An 18,600-nucleotide genomic window follows, 5' to 3' on the forward strand; every position below is an offset into this window, starting at 1 on the left:
AGTCAATTATAGATTCTTACACACGTACCCTATTGTACTTCATCATATATCATGTATTAATGATGCTCAGATCTTTATAAACAATCTCCTACCAAACATCTAAAATATTTTTCATTATCTTCTTCTCTGTAGGAACCTCTACAACTTTTCTAATGATCTCATTCATCAATTCCATCTAAAAATATTAAACTAGAAATAAATTTGTTTAGACACATACATTATCAAAATCCCTTCCACCTTATTACTAGCTAACCTGGTTTATCTTCTTTTTTCTTTTTGGTTTTTAAGAAAACTTTTATTTTCCTTTAAATTGACTTGTTTGCACCTATGTAATTGAATAAGTTAATTTGTCATTAATTATCAGACTTCTTTTAGCATGAAAGTTCATTATTTCAGTTTTATATAGAAGAGCTGGATCTATAAATTCCCTAACCTGCTTTAGCTTGGTTATATTGGTTTCTCTTTGTAGCTTACACCCAATTTGCAGCACCTGACACTCGGTGAAAATGAACTGAAGATGATTCCGCATGGAGAATTTCCAGGAAACGTCTTGCACAATTTAAAAGCTCTTATTTTGCTGAACTTCAGCGTTGAGTCCTATGAATTTGCATATGGATTTCTACAACAGGTGCCCAATATTGAGAAGCTTGAGGTGTATTGTAGTTCCTTCAAGGAGATTTTCTGCTTTCAAAGTCCTAATGTGGATGATACTGGACTCCTATCACAGCTGAAAGTATTAAGCTTGGAGTCCCTTTCAGAGCTTGAAACCATAGGTTTTGAGAACACTTTGATTGAGCCTTTTCTCAGAAATCTAGAAACCTTGGATGTAAGCAGTTGTTCAGTTTTAAGAAACTTGGCACCATCCCCCATATGTTTCCCCAATCTGATGTGTTTGTTTGTATTTGAGTGCCATGGGTTGGAAAACTTGTTCACATCCTCAACAGCCAAAAGTTTGTCTCGGCTCAAAATAATGGAAATAAGAAGCTGTGAATCAATTAAAGAGATAGTGTCTAAGGAGGGGGATGGATCAAATGAAGACGAGATAATATTTCGGCAGCTTCTTTATTTGAATCTTGAATCTTTACCAAATCTCACAAGCTTTTATACAGGGAGATTGAGTTTCCCATCCTTGCTGCAATTGTCAGTAATCAATTGCCACTGTTTGGAAACTTTATCTGCTGGTACCATAGATGCAGATAAGTTGTATGGAGTTAAGTTTCAGAAGAAATCAGAAGCTATCCCATTGGATATTGATCTCAATTCTACCATTCGGAATGCATTTCAGGCAACGGTATGTGTTTAATTTTTTTTATTTGAACATTTTGTCAATGATGTGTGTCAGTTAGAGAACCTTTTGGATGGAAAGTGCATGGTATTTGTTAGCAATCATCACATTTATAACCTTTCGACTAAGAGAGTTCATTCACAATAGGATTTTGGGAAATATTCATGGACGCTTTTAGAGACAAGGCTTATCTTTTTTTCTTTTTGTTTTTTTGAAGGACTGTTTTACATGCTTATGATAAATTATGGATATAGATAATAATTACATGTTTATGATTTCGTTCATATTTTAGTGATGAATTTGGAATCATGGTATATATGATGTATACCTAAAGATTTGTTTTTTTATAAGAATTCAATACTTCATAATACATATCAAAACATTGAAACTATAGAATACGAACACACAAAGCAAATAAAAGTACGAGTGCCTCATAGATTACAATTAGTCTTGTAGATAGTAATATCAAAACCATCATGATGTTATACTAAGATAATTTTGGAATATTGTCATTATAATAACTATAGTGAGCAAAATGGACTGCCAACTGAAACGTCCCTAGCACTGCATCAGCTAATTTGTAGCATTCTTTTCTTTCCTCTTCAGTGGCATGTAGAATTGGATTTTCATTAAAACAAATACTTGATTGACATTTATTTGTGGAAGGGTTGATAAATAAGGTATAACTTTTTTTTTCTAAATTAATTTACGAAGGGAGTCCAATAACAAAGCCGTAAAGGCGGGTAGATATTCATGCTTAGAATTAAGAGTTAAGACCATAATTTTTAGCGTAATGTGTTAAACTTATCATGCTTGGATTAAGTTGTATCTATTCTTTTTTTTAAAAAAATAGGTTCCAGATGCTTCAAGTGCCCCCTGACCATTTGGGTTCGACAGGAAATATGGTACAACAAATATTAACTGATAACTGGAATTGTTAGTTTTTTAAGGTAGATATGCTATATATCATTACTTTATATGTTTTCTTTTCTTTTATATTACTTGCAGATGAAGATTAGGAGGTTAAAGTGTTCTTCATTACCTGTTGATTAAGTCTAATGTGTAAGTAATTTTATATAAGCATTATTTTGATTTTTTTGACTTATGTTTTATTGGTAGCCATTAAATTCTTGTGATTTTTAAGGTAGCCATTATATAAATATAAATATATATATATAACTCCAAACCAAGCCCTCGAAAGATTCTAGTGGTTACAGAATCCTCCAGCGGGGAAGGTCAAATTGACTTGCCCTACTGATTTAAGGGTAGGGGAATCCCTATTATATTATTAGCACTTAGAATCGATGATTTCGCGCACCCACCCAGGCACTGGAGAAGGCTTATGATTTGGAAGGATCACCTAAACCTAGAGTGTATATATATATATATATATATATATTTCTAATTTTATTACTTCTATAATTAAATTTAGAATTTTTTTATTATATAAAAGTAAAATAGTTGTTTTTACAGTTTATCTAGGTTGAGTCCGTGTCCGAACTCTAATATTGCAGTAAGAAGAGATTGACGGAAGAACTGATGCAGATGAATAAAGTAGCCTTGGTTTCACTAAGTTTGTTAATTTGTGTGTTGAAAAAAACAATAAGAGTTATGCATGCGTGTGGTTCTACATATTCGATGGTGAAATACATTGTTCTATTCTTTATATTATGTAATGTGTGATTTTAAGTGATAAACGGAGTTGAAGAACAAAGATGAAGTATTGACTGTACTGTTTGTATTTTGTAAGTTATATTTGTTTTGTTTGTTTATCCTTAATTTTACCTATGTTTCATGCTTCAACGTAACTCTTGATTATAATTGGAGTTTACAACAATTTGGCCATCTCCTACAATTAACATCTAAAAAAGTTTATCATCAGTTTTAATTACTCAAGATCACTAACGGGACGGCAATATAATTGTTGTTGTGATCCTGAAAATTATATTATCCTTCATTTATAAGGATTTCAAAAGATTTTTTAAAAAAAGAAGTTAAAAAGACTTATTATTTTCTCAAGTTTCTGACCACGACAAATAAAGGATATTCACAAATTGAATTGCATCGATTTTGAGAGAAAACAGTCCAATAGAACTTATTTCTTATTATACCACCAATATGTATAACTTGGCCGGAGCTCTATCAATATCATCAGTGGAAACGTCATAAAGAAGCATAACCACAATGATCATTGTGTAACCAAATGCTACCACCGTGGGATGTTGTGTTCTTCCTTCTGCAACTCTTTCTTCCTATCCTTCCCAGTCCCATCAAAAACACTTGGTCTTCAAGGTGTTGCGACTTCAAATTATGACTTCAAAATTTGAATCCGGATCCCAAATTAAAATGGGTGAAGAAATGAGCAGATGGAGATTAATGTTGCGGGAGTCGAGCCATTTTGTGGCGTAAAAGATGAGGGGGAAAGAGTGGTCGAGCTCTTTGCCGCGGCTAAAGTGCTCCTTGCGGACCCCAAAAATGGTGATCCCGCGATGGTCGAAGGACATGTGGGGGTTGCTGTTGGCAATGAGGGAAACAACCACAATGGGAAGCGGACCCGGTAAGGTTGTGGGGGGCGACTGTATGAGTGCGACCAGTGGAGGTGGCGGCGAAGACGGAGTCCGCGGACGGCATTCCAAAAGCTTCTCTTCCTAAAGGCGTGGTGCTGTGCCAACGGTCCGTGGCTCTTCTAATTTCATCTTGTGATTATTTGCAGGAGTAGCGTGGTGGGGGTGCGGAATTGGTATGGGTGCAGAGCATGGAGACTGCGAAGGATAGTGGTGGCCGGGTCGCCAAGGCAGTCGGAGGAGAAGGGCGTCCAGTTGGGAGTCGAGGCGGCGTGTAGCGACATCAAGTTTGGTCAAGATGGCCTCAAGGCGGTCCTCGGCAGCCATTGAAGCTTCGTTTGGCGATGAGTAGTGTGGGTGGTGGTAGTGGAAGGTGGAAGTTTCGTACGGCGAGTGGCAGCCATGGAGGACAGTCATGGAAGCTCCGTTTGGTGGTTGCTAAAATGAAGGAAGGGTTCTCTCGGGATCAAACAAGCTCAGCAATCATTGGCGGGTACTCTCAAAATCAATCCCAAGGGATTGAGCTGGATGTACAAAGGGAGGAGGGGTGTGCGGCAACGAAGATGTGTGGAGATGGGTATGACAGCCATGGAAGGCGGTCATGGGCTCTCAATAAAAACACCAAATGTTACGAAGCAAAACCAGAAACAGGGATAAAGACACTAGCATTCGAGGCCTAGTGCTACCTCCAGCAACTACAAAGGAAGAAGAGAATGGTATTTTCATAAATTGTCTGCTTATTACAATGCTTCATAGCTATATATATATAGGCACGATTGAGATACTCTAATCCTTAATTCTCAGCAATAACAGAATTATAAAGATAAAGAAATCATGGTAGACAAGGGAATCATGGCAGACAACATTTTAAAACATCCACTACTCTCAGCTAGCTCAGCACTAATTTGTTACAATGTTATTTTGGTGGAGTTGTTTTCCTTTTGGGCCTTAGCAGGTCTGTTTCTTCCTTCTGCAACTCCTTCTTCATATCAGTAAACTCCTCCATAAACATTATCAGGAAAATGAAATAATAAGGAGACATAAGTTTATTCATAAACAAAAATTCAATTTACAAAAAATGTTTAGTTGTTTATAGTAATATAAGATCCGCAAAGAAAGGACTAGATACAGCTGAATCGCCGGTGTCAAAAACTCCTTTATCCTGTCATGGAACCATATGTATAAAAACACTATAAGCATTTTGATGAAAGAGCAAACAGGAAATAATAATAAATATGGAAAGCAATCATTTGGTGGTGGTTATCATGTATGAAAGAACAGTATGGTACTGGAAATATACTTAAGGCATGCTCCTTTTCTGAGTGCAGTAATTCCTATCCCCTAAACCTCCACACCCCCTTATAAGTTTTGGGTGCGGTAATTATACAATTGCACATTGCATACATCATATAAGTCACCAAAATATTTTGAATACAATGTATCTTAACTTTTTCTGGCCTAAAAATATTTGGAGGAATTTATTTTTTTCTACCACTCCCTTCTGCTCCTTTTGATCAAACAACACATCCAAATGAATAAAAAGCAATAATACCTCCCTTGGGCCGACGTCTTGAGACATTTCTTCCATTTTGTTGAAGTTTGTGTGTCCAAATAGGAGTGTTGTTCGAAGGGGGTAACTTGGAGAGCTGATGTGTTCGGGAAGGATGAATAGCTCCCAAAAGGAATCTATTGATTCTCTCCCAATTGGTTAGACTGTATGTGTGATGAATTGCTTCAAATGTGAGGTCTTCGTTCAAGTTCAAGATGGATCAGTTGTGTCAAGGAAAAGAATAGAAAATTGATTTGACTCCTAATCACAAAAATGACTATAAGATTATAACTCATCCAAAATTGTGTATTACTCTACAAATTCAAGTACCACATTCAATGATCATAAAAAATGATAACATTCTCACATAAAGACATTTTTCCCAACAAAGTGATTTTGTTTTACATCTCTCTTTTCACACACTTTCTCTTCATTGGTATATTCTCCACTAATTCTTTTATTTATAGTGAAGATTGTCACTAATTATAATAAATAAATTCTTTTAAGAAATTGAAACAAAACAATTTTCAATGCATCCATTCAAATAAACTTTATCTAATAAAATAAAATTTTAGTGATAAAAATTTAATTCTTACCATACATTAAATACACTTTATCTTTGACTTAAAACTATACGTGCAAAAATACTTAATTGAACACCCAATGTGAGCTCTATGTCATTTTTGAAGAAACACATTTTTTTAATATATGTAACACATTCTTAATTTATATATGGAGTAAATTAAGAATGTAATGTTTATATAGGTATGAACTTAATAACGCATAAATATTATCATTATAAGAGGGACTAAATTGATAATATTTACAAATATAAGAATCAATTTAATAAATTTGTACGTATAAAAATATATTAAGAATCTGCATGTTATATACAGTGACTAAATTATATGCATTTATTTTGCCTTCGTCCAGTTAGGATCTCTAGTTGAATACGGAGTGTCAAGGTAGTGTTTATTGATTTTCAATGAACGACTAATACAGTGTCAGAAACTAGACATGGACAACAAGGTTTGACCCACAAACAATATAGGAATTGATTTTTCATTACTTAAATACAATTTATGAAGTAGAATAAGTTATAAACATAATTTCTAAAAAGTTATTCTAAAAGTATTGAACTTCGGTTACAAAATTAATTTCATAAATCTTAAAAAAATAATTATCTGCACATGACAATTTTTATACCATTTTAAAATAATTATAATTATAATATAACAACACACATTTTCTCTCTTTAATCATAAAAAAAATACAACGCGTGCTCTATTTAAATAATTTTTTCATGATCACTTTAAAAAATAAAATAAAATAGTTCTCAAATTAAAATCAATTTATTCACTTGAATTTTAAAATGTATAATGAAAAACCTTGGGTAAAAGTCAAGTATATAAATCAATTTTGACTTACTGGAAAAATTTATTCACTTAATTTTTTTATTCTTTTATCCTTTAAGCCAATAAATTTATTCAAACTTATTTTATAAGCCAAACATTTTAATAATAATAGTAAGGTTTAAAAATGTTTTAAATTTCTATAAGTATGTGTTTTTCAATTTCGATCCACGTAAGTTTTTTTTTTCTATCACAGTAAGCTTTGTTCCGTTGGTTTTTGTCCCTATAACATTTTTTATTCATTTGTCATCTTTATAATTCCATGAGTTTGTAGTTACAAAAATCAAAATTAAAAAAATACATATTTATCGGGACTATGAAAAAAAATCTTACAATGAACAAAATTAAAAAGCACAAAGTTACATGAACTAGAAAATTCACCGGAGTCAAAATTGGAAAAATATAAATTTACATCAATTAAAAACATATTTAAGTATAATAACAATAAATGTAATTATCTCATTCCATGTACAAATTTGCTATTTATAATTTATCCTTAACTATTTTAAAAAACCACTCCTACAATGACAAATAAGGAGTGTTCAGAATATGATTTAGTATGATTTTGACATAAAATTAATCTAAATCAAATAAAAAAATTAAAATAAATATAATATAATATGATTTAATTTATATTATTTATGAAATTCAAACTAAATCAAATTAATTTTTTTATGATTTGGTTGGATTCGATGTTCATGGTTTAAATTTTTTGTTAGTATGTATTAAAAAATTTGTTATTAATTGAACAAAATTTAAATAATAATTAATTCATCAATCATCATTATATAAACAAATAACAAAAAATATCAACAATCAAACGTAAAATCAAATAATAATTATTTTGAATTTTAATTTAAAATAATTATTTAACTTAAATAATAAATTATTTAATTTAATAATTATAAAATGAAATAATAATTATTTCCAAAAGTTGAATAATTAGTTGCTTTCGTACAGTCGTGAGAATAATGAGATTTTTGTTTCGGGACTCCACCCATCACCGTTTACGGCAATGTGGATGTTGTCGCAATCCAAACCCCGCCGCAGCCGCACCCACCTGCTACACTTCACACGGCGGCGCTGTCACTGCAACTCCCAAATATACTTTTATATATTAGTGATTCATACAGATTTAAGTCAAGAGATAGATGAACAGAATAAAGGAAGTATCAATTTTTTTTTTCTTTTAAGAATTATATAGACTTATACAACTTTCGTTCTCAGAACCCGGTCTGTAACTTCGTTCCGATTCAGGACCAGAATAGGTCAAAGTGAAGGACATGACAACCTGGAAAAACACTCAATACATACAATTTTATTTAGAATTTCGATAATTTGAATAAAAAAGAAAAACTACTTCTTGCTTCAATTCTGCTGGAGGTAGGTGGCAACGTGTTTCACAATGTAGATATTTTTTTACTGCGATCTCGATATTTTCATCACCAATCAGTAATGCAATAAAGGCAAGATAACAATAATCGAGATAGGTAGGTATGAATTAATCATTCATTTATGAAGTGAAGTTATCTTTACAACAGAAAAAGAAAAAAGTGAGGACTTCCTCATTTATTTCGTCCTTAAGCATGCTCTCAGTATTCTCTCTTACTTTTTTAGTCGTTGTTGGTTTTCTCAAGATTAGTAGTACACCATAGCCATATCCTCAAAACTTAAGTTTAGCTTACCAATATCAACATATATATCTCAGCTTTCTTCCATAACATTTTCTCTTAGCTTTCATCACATTCAGTTTATTCCTTGCGGTTTGGAATAATATAGTGACAAGAAAATGACAGTTTTTCGAGTTTTGGTCATCCAATTCGAAGAACCAAAGGTTTGTTCGTTTATTTATAGCTTATATCGGTCATTTTTAATTTGTTTAAGATTATTGTAAGAAATTACCCTCAGAAAAAACAACTCAGCAAAAAAACGAAGTGCATTTCCGGATCCGATTTCAACTTTATGGCTTTACAAATATTAGAAAGTTAAAGAAAAAAAATAATATATATCATAGTTTAAGCCACCATTTGTAAGCTCCTTAACACTTCTGTATAGAATTCATTGTCCAATGTATAGAATAAGTACTATTGCATACTTCATTATACAAGTAGATTTTCTTATCTTCTGCCTATTTTAATAGATTATTTTTGTAGATTTAGTTTAATTTTTATCGTCAGTAAAATGATATTAATAATAAATTACAATATTTTCTTTTAATATAAATTAAATATATTTTCTCTAAAAAAATAATCAATTTATTTTTAAATCCCGAAATTTATTTATTTAATCCCTATACTTTTTATAAAAATAATGTTATTTGTAGTTCATCAGAATATATAGATAATCACCTATTAATAATACAATGAAGATAAGATGAAAATTGAGATATGAGGAAATGAACCTTCGTTTGTAAAGAACTCCGAGAAAAAATATGAACAATTACATCCAAATCGCAAACTACAATCAATTTTTCATAAATATTTTTAAGAAAAAATTAATAAATAAAAGAAAATAAATTTATCCATAAACTAAAATTTGCTTTTAACCTTTTACTTACATCATTTAAAAAGTTATGTTTTTAAAGAAGTTGATATGAAAAACTTTTATAAATTTTCTTATGCATAAATTAATTTTATATAAAGTAGTTTATTTTTTTCCATTAGAAATATTTATGAAGAAAGTTATCCAAACATGTACAAAGTTAAATTTATTGTGTTTCGTTGTGAAAAAAAAGAAGAAAAAAGGAAGAAATTTTTAAAATTATATGCGGTTCTCATATTTCTTTTCTCTACTTTAATTTAAATATTTTCTTTCATTTATCTTCTATATTTTTTTCCAAACAATTAAACACATTATTAAGATTTAAATATGTTTTTAATTATTGTAAAAATTCATATTTTTTTAATTTTGATCCCTATAAATTTTTTGGTTCAGTTTTAGTTCTCCCAAATTTGCGCCTTTTTAATTTTGTTTCCTATAAAAATGTTTTGTTTATTTTTCGTAAGTTTTTGTCTTTTTAATTTTAATCCTTTAAAATTTTAATTTTTTTATTTTTAGTCTATATAAATTTGTCCATACGAGGAATAAGATTAAAAACACACATACTTATATAGTATATAAATAAACAAAAATCTTACAAGTAACAAAATTAAAAAAAAAAACACAAATTTACCAAAACTAAAAATTAACAATTTTTTTTTTATAAGAACCAATAATTAAAAAGGGCCAAGGTACATTCACCACAAGCATATTTAAGCCTGACCTTATCTTTACAGGATCACAAACAGTCAACGCAGGAAGGATCACTTTTGTTTATATTTCCTCGTTACTTTCGTGATGGTCTGAGTATTCTTTGCTTCTTTAGTCGGTGTTGGTTTTCTTCAAACTAGTAGCATGCCATCCATATCCTTAAATCATGTTTAGCATGCCAACAAATCTCAGCTTTCTTCCTTAATTAACATTTTCTCTTTTCTCACATTCAGTTTAATGCTTACCATTTGGAATAGTGACAAGACAAATCACAACTCACAGTCATCCAATTCCAATAACAGAGGTTTGTTCCTTTCTTTATAGCTTATTATATTATATTGGCTCTTTTTTTCATTTATTTAAGATTTGAAGAAATTTCACTCATACAAAGATGGATATATATGAAGTGCATGTTCGGATCTTTCAACTCTTATGGCTAATGTTACCAAAAAAAATATCTATTATAATTTAAGCCTTAATTTGTAGCTCTTTAACAAAACATTGACAAAATGCATTTCATCCAATGATAAGCTTTAAAAGACAGCAGCTTCTAAACGAGAGGAATATTCGAAAGGGAAAGAAAATGTAAGGGTGATAAGGACAAGCGCATATAAAGTAATTATATAAAGAGGAGAAGAAATAGAACATTGGAGTAGTTGATGGTGAAGAATAAGAGCTTTGCACTTCCTTAGTTTGTCTCACAACTAAGATAACATCCTTAATATTGGAAAAATCTTCTCAGGGGACAGGAGATAATATCAAGATAAATTATATAAGTAGAGGATAATTCTTCTCATAATAATTAATTTTTAAAATTGAGTTAAATTTAAATTCATATTTTAATATGATGTTAGAGTTTATTCTAAATCTATTTAAATGATTATCCACCATATTACTTGTGATGTTTTAATTGCTTTTAAATGAGTAGTGATATATACTTTCATTATTTAACTAAATGCCTCACAACTAAGATAAGATCCTTAATACTGGAAAAAATGGTCTCACGTGGACAGGAGATAATATCAAGATAGATTATACAAGTGGAGGATAACTCTCCCCATAAGAATTAACTTTTAAAATTGAGTTAAATTCAAATTCATATTTTAATATGATATTAGAGTTTATTCTCAATGTATTTAAATGATTATCCACCATATTACTTGTGATGTTTTAATTGCTTTTAAATGAGTAGTGATATATACTTTCATTATTTAACTGAATGCTTTACAAAGAACATCCTTTGTGTCTGTGGGGAGTGTATTAGCAAGAAGGGAGGAGGGTAAATAGCAATCGCCTCCCAAGTTACATTTTGTTAGAATTTATCAGTTTGCTGGTGTTTGTGGAAATAGAAGCTAAATTCTTTTCTACCTCATAATATACATTCAAACTTGATATCTTTATTTTGTTTTTTTAATTAAGTTTTTCATATGTTCATATTACTACCTAATATTTATTTTTTCAACTAAGTATTTAAAAAAAATTATTCTCATTTTACTACCTGTCGTTAATCATTTTCCGTTGAGTGATGGCGTGGTATGTATTTGAGAAAAAATAAATTTTTAGGTAGGAATCTAAAATGAACTTATTTTTCAAGTATGAAAAACTTATTTAATATATGACATGAAAAACTTATTTAAATCATATATAATTGGTATTTTGCATGTCTATAGTCAATGTACACATTTAACATATTATGTCTTCCTTCACTTCTCCTTCACTATTCTCTGGCCCCAACATATATATTTCACTATTTGATTTGATATTGTTGGGTTCTCTTTTAGCTTTGTTCACTTATTAAATGTATGTATCTTAACTCTTTAATTTCACATTTAATATTATCTTATTAATCTAGTTCAGTTGATTAAACATGATAAATTGATGTGAGTTATTGTAAATTTCAAATAATATTTTTTTATTCCTACCAATAAAAAATATCTTATTAATAAATGTATTTCTTATTTTGAATAAGAAATTATCTTAAAAAAATAAATAGGATAAAGTTTCTTAAGTCTATATAAAAGTAAATTAAATGTATGTTCATCAAGTTATTTTAATTGATTTTTAATTTTTTGACAAGTTTACAAATATTTGATCAAATAAAAGTATTTGAGAAATAATTTTTTCTTATTGACTTATAAGATTTACCTTTAAACATAATTTAAATTTACAATTATTATTTTTATTTTCAATAAAATATTAAAATTTATCATTTATTATTTTATCTGAACTTAAATTATTTATTTTGATAAAACTTTTCTTTATCATTTGTAAACTAAAAAATTGTTTTTCAGATTAACTTAAATAAGTTTTTTATACTTGAGAAAATATATTATTTTCATATTACTACTTTTATCAAATACCTACTTGAAAAAAAATCATTTTATTATTTATCGTTAATTCTCTTAGAGAGTGTCACGTCATTATCTTCTTTTGATGACACATCAACGTCACATCATTAAAGTCGATGATGTAACAATGATGTGTTTGTGACCAGACATGATGACGTAGCACTCCATGTGTCACATTATCATTTAACGGAAGATGACTGGCTAACCAAGTAAAATGAAACTCAAAACTTTTTTAGACATTTGATTAAAAAAAAGGAATGTTAGGTACTAATCTGAATAAGGCCTATATTGCATGGATGATAAACTTAATTAATTTTTTTTTAATGCCTTTATAATTTTTAACACATGGTTGCTTGATTTGGTTTTAGCAAATGTACTTGGATTTTTGATTGGTCAAATATAATTTACTTGCCTAATTAATTCTTGACTGATCTGTTTCCACTCTTCATTTTGTTGGAAAAGAGATGTAGTTGTACCTAGTACAACAAAATCAAGCTCAAAGCATGGATGCTGTGTCGTCCGCACTAATAGAGCCGGTAACTAATTCTGTCTTGGATCTGGTTAAAAAGCATGTGGATTACATCCGTTACAGGCAAAACGTTGGTGAACTATACGAGTGTGTTGAACAGCTTGAACTTGATAAAGAAAGGGTAGATCATCAATGTAATAGAGCTGTCAAAAATGGACACAACATTCATGTTAAGGCTAGAGAATGGTCACGGAAAGTGGGTGAATTTAAGACAGAAGTGGAGAACTATAAGAATGATGAAGGCCACAGAAAGGCAGGGTTAACCAATTGTTTATTTCCTTACTTTAGGTATAGACTAGGCAGACTAGCAAAGAAGAAGGCAGTGGAGGGTAAAAAGCTAATCGATGGTTGCCCCAAGCCTGATGAAATTGCTTTTCGGGGAAACGTAACATTTAATGATGCCATTTTGTCTAATACTGATCTTATGGAATTTGATTCTAGAAAATCCATAATGGAAGACATAATGGAAAAACTTGAAGATCCCACTGTGAAAATGATTGGAGTGCATGGCCCAGGTGGGGTGGGTAAGAGCACTTTAATCAAAGCAATTGCTGGCAGTGCTCAAGTCAAGAAACTGTTTAATGTGGTGGCTTTTTCAGAAATAACAGCCAATCCCAATGTAAAAAAAATCCAGGAAGATATTGCTTACGTGTTAGGATTGACATTGGAAGGGGAAGGTGAGAATGTGAGAGCTGATTCTCTAAGGAGGAGGCTAAAGCAAGAGAAGGACAATACCCTTATAATCTTGGATGACCTTTGGGACAGATTAGACTTGAATAAGTTAGGCATTCCACTTGATGATGACATGAATGGTCTAAAAATGAAGGGGGCTAGAATACCAGATGAAATGTCCCGCACTAGTAAAGAAAAATCTCTTGATGATTATAAGGGGTGCAAAATTCTGCTAACTTCAAGGGATACAACTGTATTGTCTGAGAAGATGGCTGTTAAGTCAATTTTCGGGGTAAAGGAATTAGAAGAAGCGGAAGCTATGAGGTTGTTAAAGAAGGTGACTGGAATGCCTGATCAAATGTCCCACTCTAAACAAGAAATTGTTAGGAAGTACTGTGCAGGGATACCCATGGCTATTGTTACAGTTGGAAGGGCATTAAGAAACAAGAGCGAGTCAGTGTGGGAAGCTACGCTAGATAAACTCAAAAGGCAAGAACTGGTGGGAGCACAATACTCTATGGAGATTTCAGTAAAAATGAGTTACGACCATCTAGAAAATGAGGAGCTCAAGTCCATTTTCTTACTTTGTGCTCAAATGGGTCATCAACCCCTAATTATGGACTTGGTGAAGTATTGCTTTGGTTTGGGTATACTTGAAGGTGTCTACTCGCTTAGGGAAGCTCGGGACAAAATAAATATATGGATTCAAAAGCTTAAACACTCGGGTTTGGTGATGTTGGACGAAAGTTCCAGCATTCATTTCAATATGCATGACATGGTTCGAGATGCTGCTTTATCTATAGCACACAAGGAGAAAAATGTTTTTACTTTGAGAAATGGCAAACTTGATGATTGGCCTGAACTCGAGAGGTGCACTTCTATTTCTATATGCAACAGTGATATCATTGATGAGCTTCCTAATGTTATAAATTGTCCTCAACTTAAATTTTTCCAAATTAACAGCGATGATCCATCTGTAAAAATACCAGAGAGTTTTTTTAATGAAATGAAAAAACTCAGAGTATTAGTATTGACTGGTATTCATCTAGAAAGCTTACCACCTTCAATCAAATGCCTATCAAACCTCAGATTACTTTGTTTGGAGCGATGCATTTTAGATGGCAACTTATCCTTCATAGGAGAGCTGAAAAAATTAAGAATTCTCAGTTTTTCTGGATCTCAACTTAAAAAATTGCCAGCTGAGTTATGTTGCTTAGATAAGTTGCAACTACTTGACATCAGCAATTGTTACATAGTGGAGATGATTCCACGTAATCTTATATCGAGGCTAATTTCTTTAGAAGAGTTGTATATTAGAAAGAGCTTGATCAAAAAATTGACAGGAGGAGAGACAAACCGAAGTCGATTTTCATTTCTTCCTGAGCTAAAGCATTTGCATCAATTGAAAGTGGTGGACTTATGCATCCCATGTGCTGAAGTTTTGCCGAAGGACTTGTTCTTTGACAAGTTAAATGATTACAAGATCGTGATTGGAGGCTTTGAGACGCTTTTAGTTGGAGATTTCAGGATGCCTAATAAGTACGAAGCATTCAGATCTTTGGCGTTGCAGCTGAAGGACAGAACTGACAATATTCATTCCCAGACAGGGATGAAATTATTGTTTAAAGGAGTTGAAAATTTGTTGTTGGGAGAGCTAAGTGGTGTTCAAAATGTTATTGATGAGTTGAATTTGGATGGATTTCCCTGTCTGAAACACTTATCTATCACAAATAACGATGGCATCAAATATATCAACTCAATGGATTTGTCTCATTCTCGAGATGTTTTTCCCAATTTGGAATCTCTATGTCTCAACGAACTGACGAACATAGAAATGATATGTCGCAGTCCAGTTACAGTTGACTCATTTGCCAAATTAAAAACCATCAAGGTCATACGGTGTACCTGTTTGAAGAATCTCTTCTCCTTTTACAAGGATAAATTTGTTTCTAGTCTCGAAACAATTGATGTTTCTGATTGTGGTTCTTTAAAGGAGATCTTTGAAATACTAGTAAATCCTGACAAGGTTGAGCTTCTTAAGTTGCACTCTTTGACACTGAAGCGGTTGCCATCATTTACTAGTTTTTATAATTACAGAGTGGAGGGAACTTCTGAATCTCAACTGACAGAAGCACAAACAGTAGAGAGGGATGAGAAAGAAATTACTATTGCACAAGATGAACGTAGTGGCATGTCTCCCCCTCTCTTTGGTGAAGTGGTATATGATATTGCATACTTTTCCTTCAATTTTAATTAATTTGTCATCAGTTTTTTTTTTTAAGTTGTTGTAATTATATTAACTGTGTACGTGCTTGCTTGCAGGTTGAAATTCCAAACTTAGAGAGCTTGAATTTATCCTCAGTCAGAATCCATAAGATATGGAGTGACCAACCACTGTCAAGTTTCTGCTTTCAAAGCTTAGTAAAATTAGTTGTGGAAGGTTGTGATAATTTGAGATATTTATGTTCATTGTCTGTGGCTAGTGGTTTGAAGAAACTGAAAGGACTCTTCGTAAGTGAGTGTCCGTTGATGGAGAAGATTTTTGTGACTGAAGGAAATAGTGCAGACAAAAAGGTGTGTATAGGTGTGAATAAGTAAATTTTTATAGTTGACTGAATGTAATGTAAATATGTACATTTCTTCATCACACTCATTCATGTGCATTTCTGTTAAGTTTCGTTGCCAAATAATGGCTTGTTTGCATCAAAGTGCAGGTCTGCGTCTTTCCTAAGTTGGAAGAAATCCACCTCAGTGAAATGAATATGTTAACAGACATATGGCATGCTGAAGTGATGAGTGCAGATTCCTTTTCTAGTCTCATTTCTGTGCACATATATAGGTGCAAAAAAATAGATAAGATTTTTCCGAGTCACATGGAAGGATGGTTTGCAAGTTTGAACAGCTTGAAGGTTTATAATTGTGAGTCAGTAGAAGTGATTTTTGAAATCAAAGATTCTCAGCAAGTAGATGTATCTTCTTCGATAGACACAAATTTGCAGCTTATTGAAGTATGGAGACTCCCAAACTTGAAGCTAGTGTGGAGCACAGATCCAGGAGGAATTCTTAACTTCAAAAGACTGCGGAGTATACAGGTTAATGGCTGTTATAAACTGAGGAATGTCTTTCCAGCATCTGTGGCCAAAGATGTTCGAAAGCTTGAATCCATGTCGGTGATGAACTGTGAGGGAATGCTAGAGATCGTTGAAGATGGATCAGAAACAAACAATGAAAAATTAATGTTTCCTGAACTAACCAACATGGAATTATATGAGCTATCAAACCTCGAGCGTTTCTACAAGGGGAAGCATTTTATAGAATGTCCAAGATTGAAGAAGTTGAGAATGGGCCGTTGTGAGAAGCTTAAAACATTCCCAATAGAAACCAGTGAAACCACAAACGAAGAAGTAAAACCAGTTTTCTCAGCTGAAAAGGTAAGGAATATATTCCATTACAGTCATTGATATCAAGATAATACAAAATGCTCAATCTTCTTGTACCATGTCTTGCATATGAAAAGGATCATTTGAGTTAGTTTCTTTACACGATTATTCAATTATAATTGTGATAAGTTTGTTAGTTTTTAATTAATAAAATAATTATTTTAGAGTAATTAAAAGATGATATATAATTAAATGATGATACAAAATTATTTGACACTATTACTTTATAAGCATTAAACTCGTTTTATTTGTTTAATTTTTTTCTAGTTGTTCAATAAATAATTTTTTGATTAGGTTTTAGTTTTAATTTTATTCCTACGGTGTTTTTTACTAGTAATCTTATATTATATCTTACAATATTTTTAATCAAATTTAAAATAAAATAAAGATAACATAACTTAACTACATTGTCATATTTTATTATGTTGATTAGTGTATATTTTAAAATAACAATGTAATCATAAAAATAAACACTACACTATAATTAATATTAAAAAATATAGAAAAAATAATATACTCTTCTCATCTGTATAACAAGATAAATATATATATATATATATATATATATATATATATATATATATTGAAATATAATATTAAAATGATAAAATAAATATAGTAAATAAATTAAAGTGCATAGTATAATGTAAAAATATATATCCAATAATAATAGAAAAATAAAATAAAACCATATTGTTAAGAGAAACAAAAAGAATAATAAAACCTATCTAATGTAAAAAGAAAATTAAAAAATTAATAACTATTTTAAAAATAAATAAGAGAAGAATATATATATATATATATAAGAAATTAGAAATTAACATTTTAAAAATATTACTCCCCATAATAATCATCATGTAGAAAGAAAAAAATATCTCAAAATAATTATCATTTTTTCAATGTAATTTTAATTATTTTTTTCACTTATATTTTTTATAATATTAACTATGTGAGCTAAAAAACAAAAATAAATTAATAATAATAAAATTAATTTTGTAAAATTATTATTTAATTTTATTTATTAATTAATTTTTTTTTGTATAGAATAACTTAGGATGATAGTTATAATGGGACAAAGAGAGTAATATCTCAAACAGTATTACATGTTACTAAAATAAACTTGTTTGTCAAACATAATTAAAAAATCAAACAAATTTTTTAATTAATAAAAAAAAAGTTTTAAGATACTATCTGGTATTTATTTAGATATTTACATTGAATATCAACAATAAAAAAATTTAAAAAATGTCTAGACATGCAAAAACTCATACAATAATTTATTCAATTATTTTTGTATTCTTCTCTCCCTGTCAAGCTATTTATTAATATACATATCATATTGTGTTAATTTTCTCTCTTTTTCTTTTGTATTAGTAATATTTGTTACTCCAATGGAAACAAATCAATATTTTTCATAAACCATTGCAATCCAAAAGAAACTACAAAAACTAAACCAAAAAGTCAAAAATCAAATAAATGAATGGGTTATGAGGGTGCTCGACCATGGATAAGCATACGATATATACATATAAAAGTAACTTCCTTCTTCACT

The 18,600-nt window shown here is 30.6% G+C and overlaps 1 protein-coding gene across 7 annotated transcripts in view; it reads left to right on the forward strand.

Annotated features, from left to right (window-relative positions):
* Positions 1-18,600, forward strand: part of LOC100811732 (uncharacterized) — a 46,744-nt gene that overhangs the window by 17,436 nt on the left and 10,708 nt on the right. For 4 of the 7 annotated variants that reach the window (XM_041010752.1, XM_041010754.1, XM_041010751.1 and 1 more), the window contains one exon: positions 16,908-17,039. The exons of 1 other annotated variant lie outside the window; for it this stretch is intronic. In XM_041010752.1, the coding sequence (XP_040866686.1) occupies positions 16,908-17,039 (132 nt within the window). Of the gene's footprint in view, positions 1-469; positions 1,292-2,138; positions 2,191-2,293; positions 2,348-2,758; positions 3,058-16,907; positions 17,040-18,600 lie in introns of those variants that run through there. 2 more of the 7 variants (XM_041010756.1, XM_041010758.1) reach the window with 1 other exon arrangement.

This window comes from Glycine max, chromosome 16 (assembly GCF_000004515.6).
Source record: "Glycine max cultivar Williams 82 chromosome 16, Glycine_max_v4.0, whole genome shotgun sequence".
In the NCBI taxonomy this organism is placed as follows: domain Eukaryota; kingdom Viridiplantae; phylum Streptophyta; class Magnoliopsida; order Fabales; family Fabaceae; genus Glycine; species Glycine max.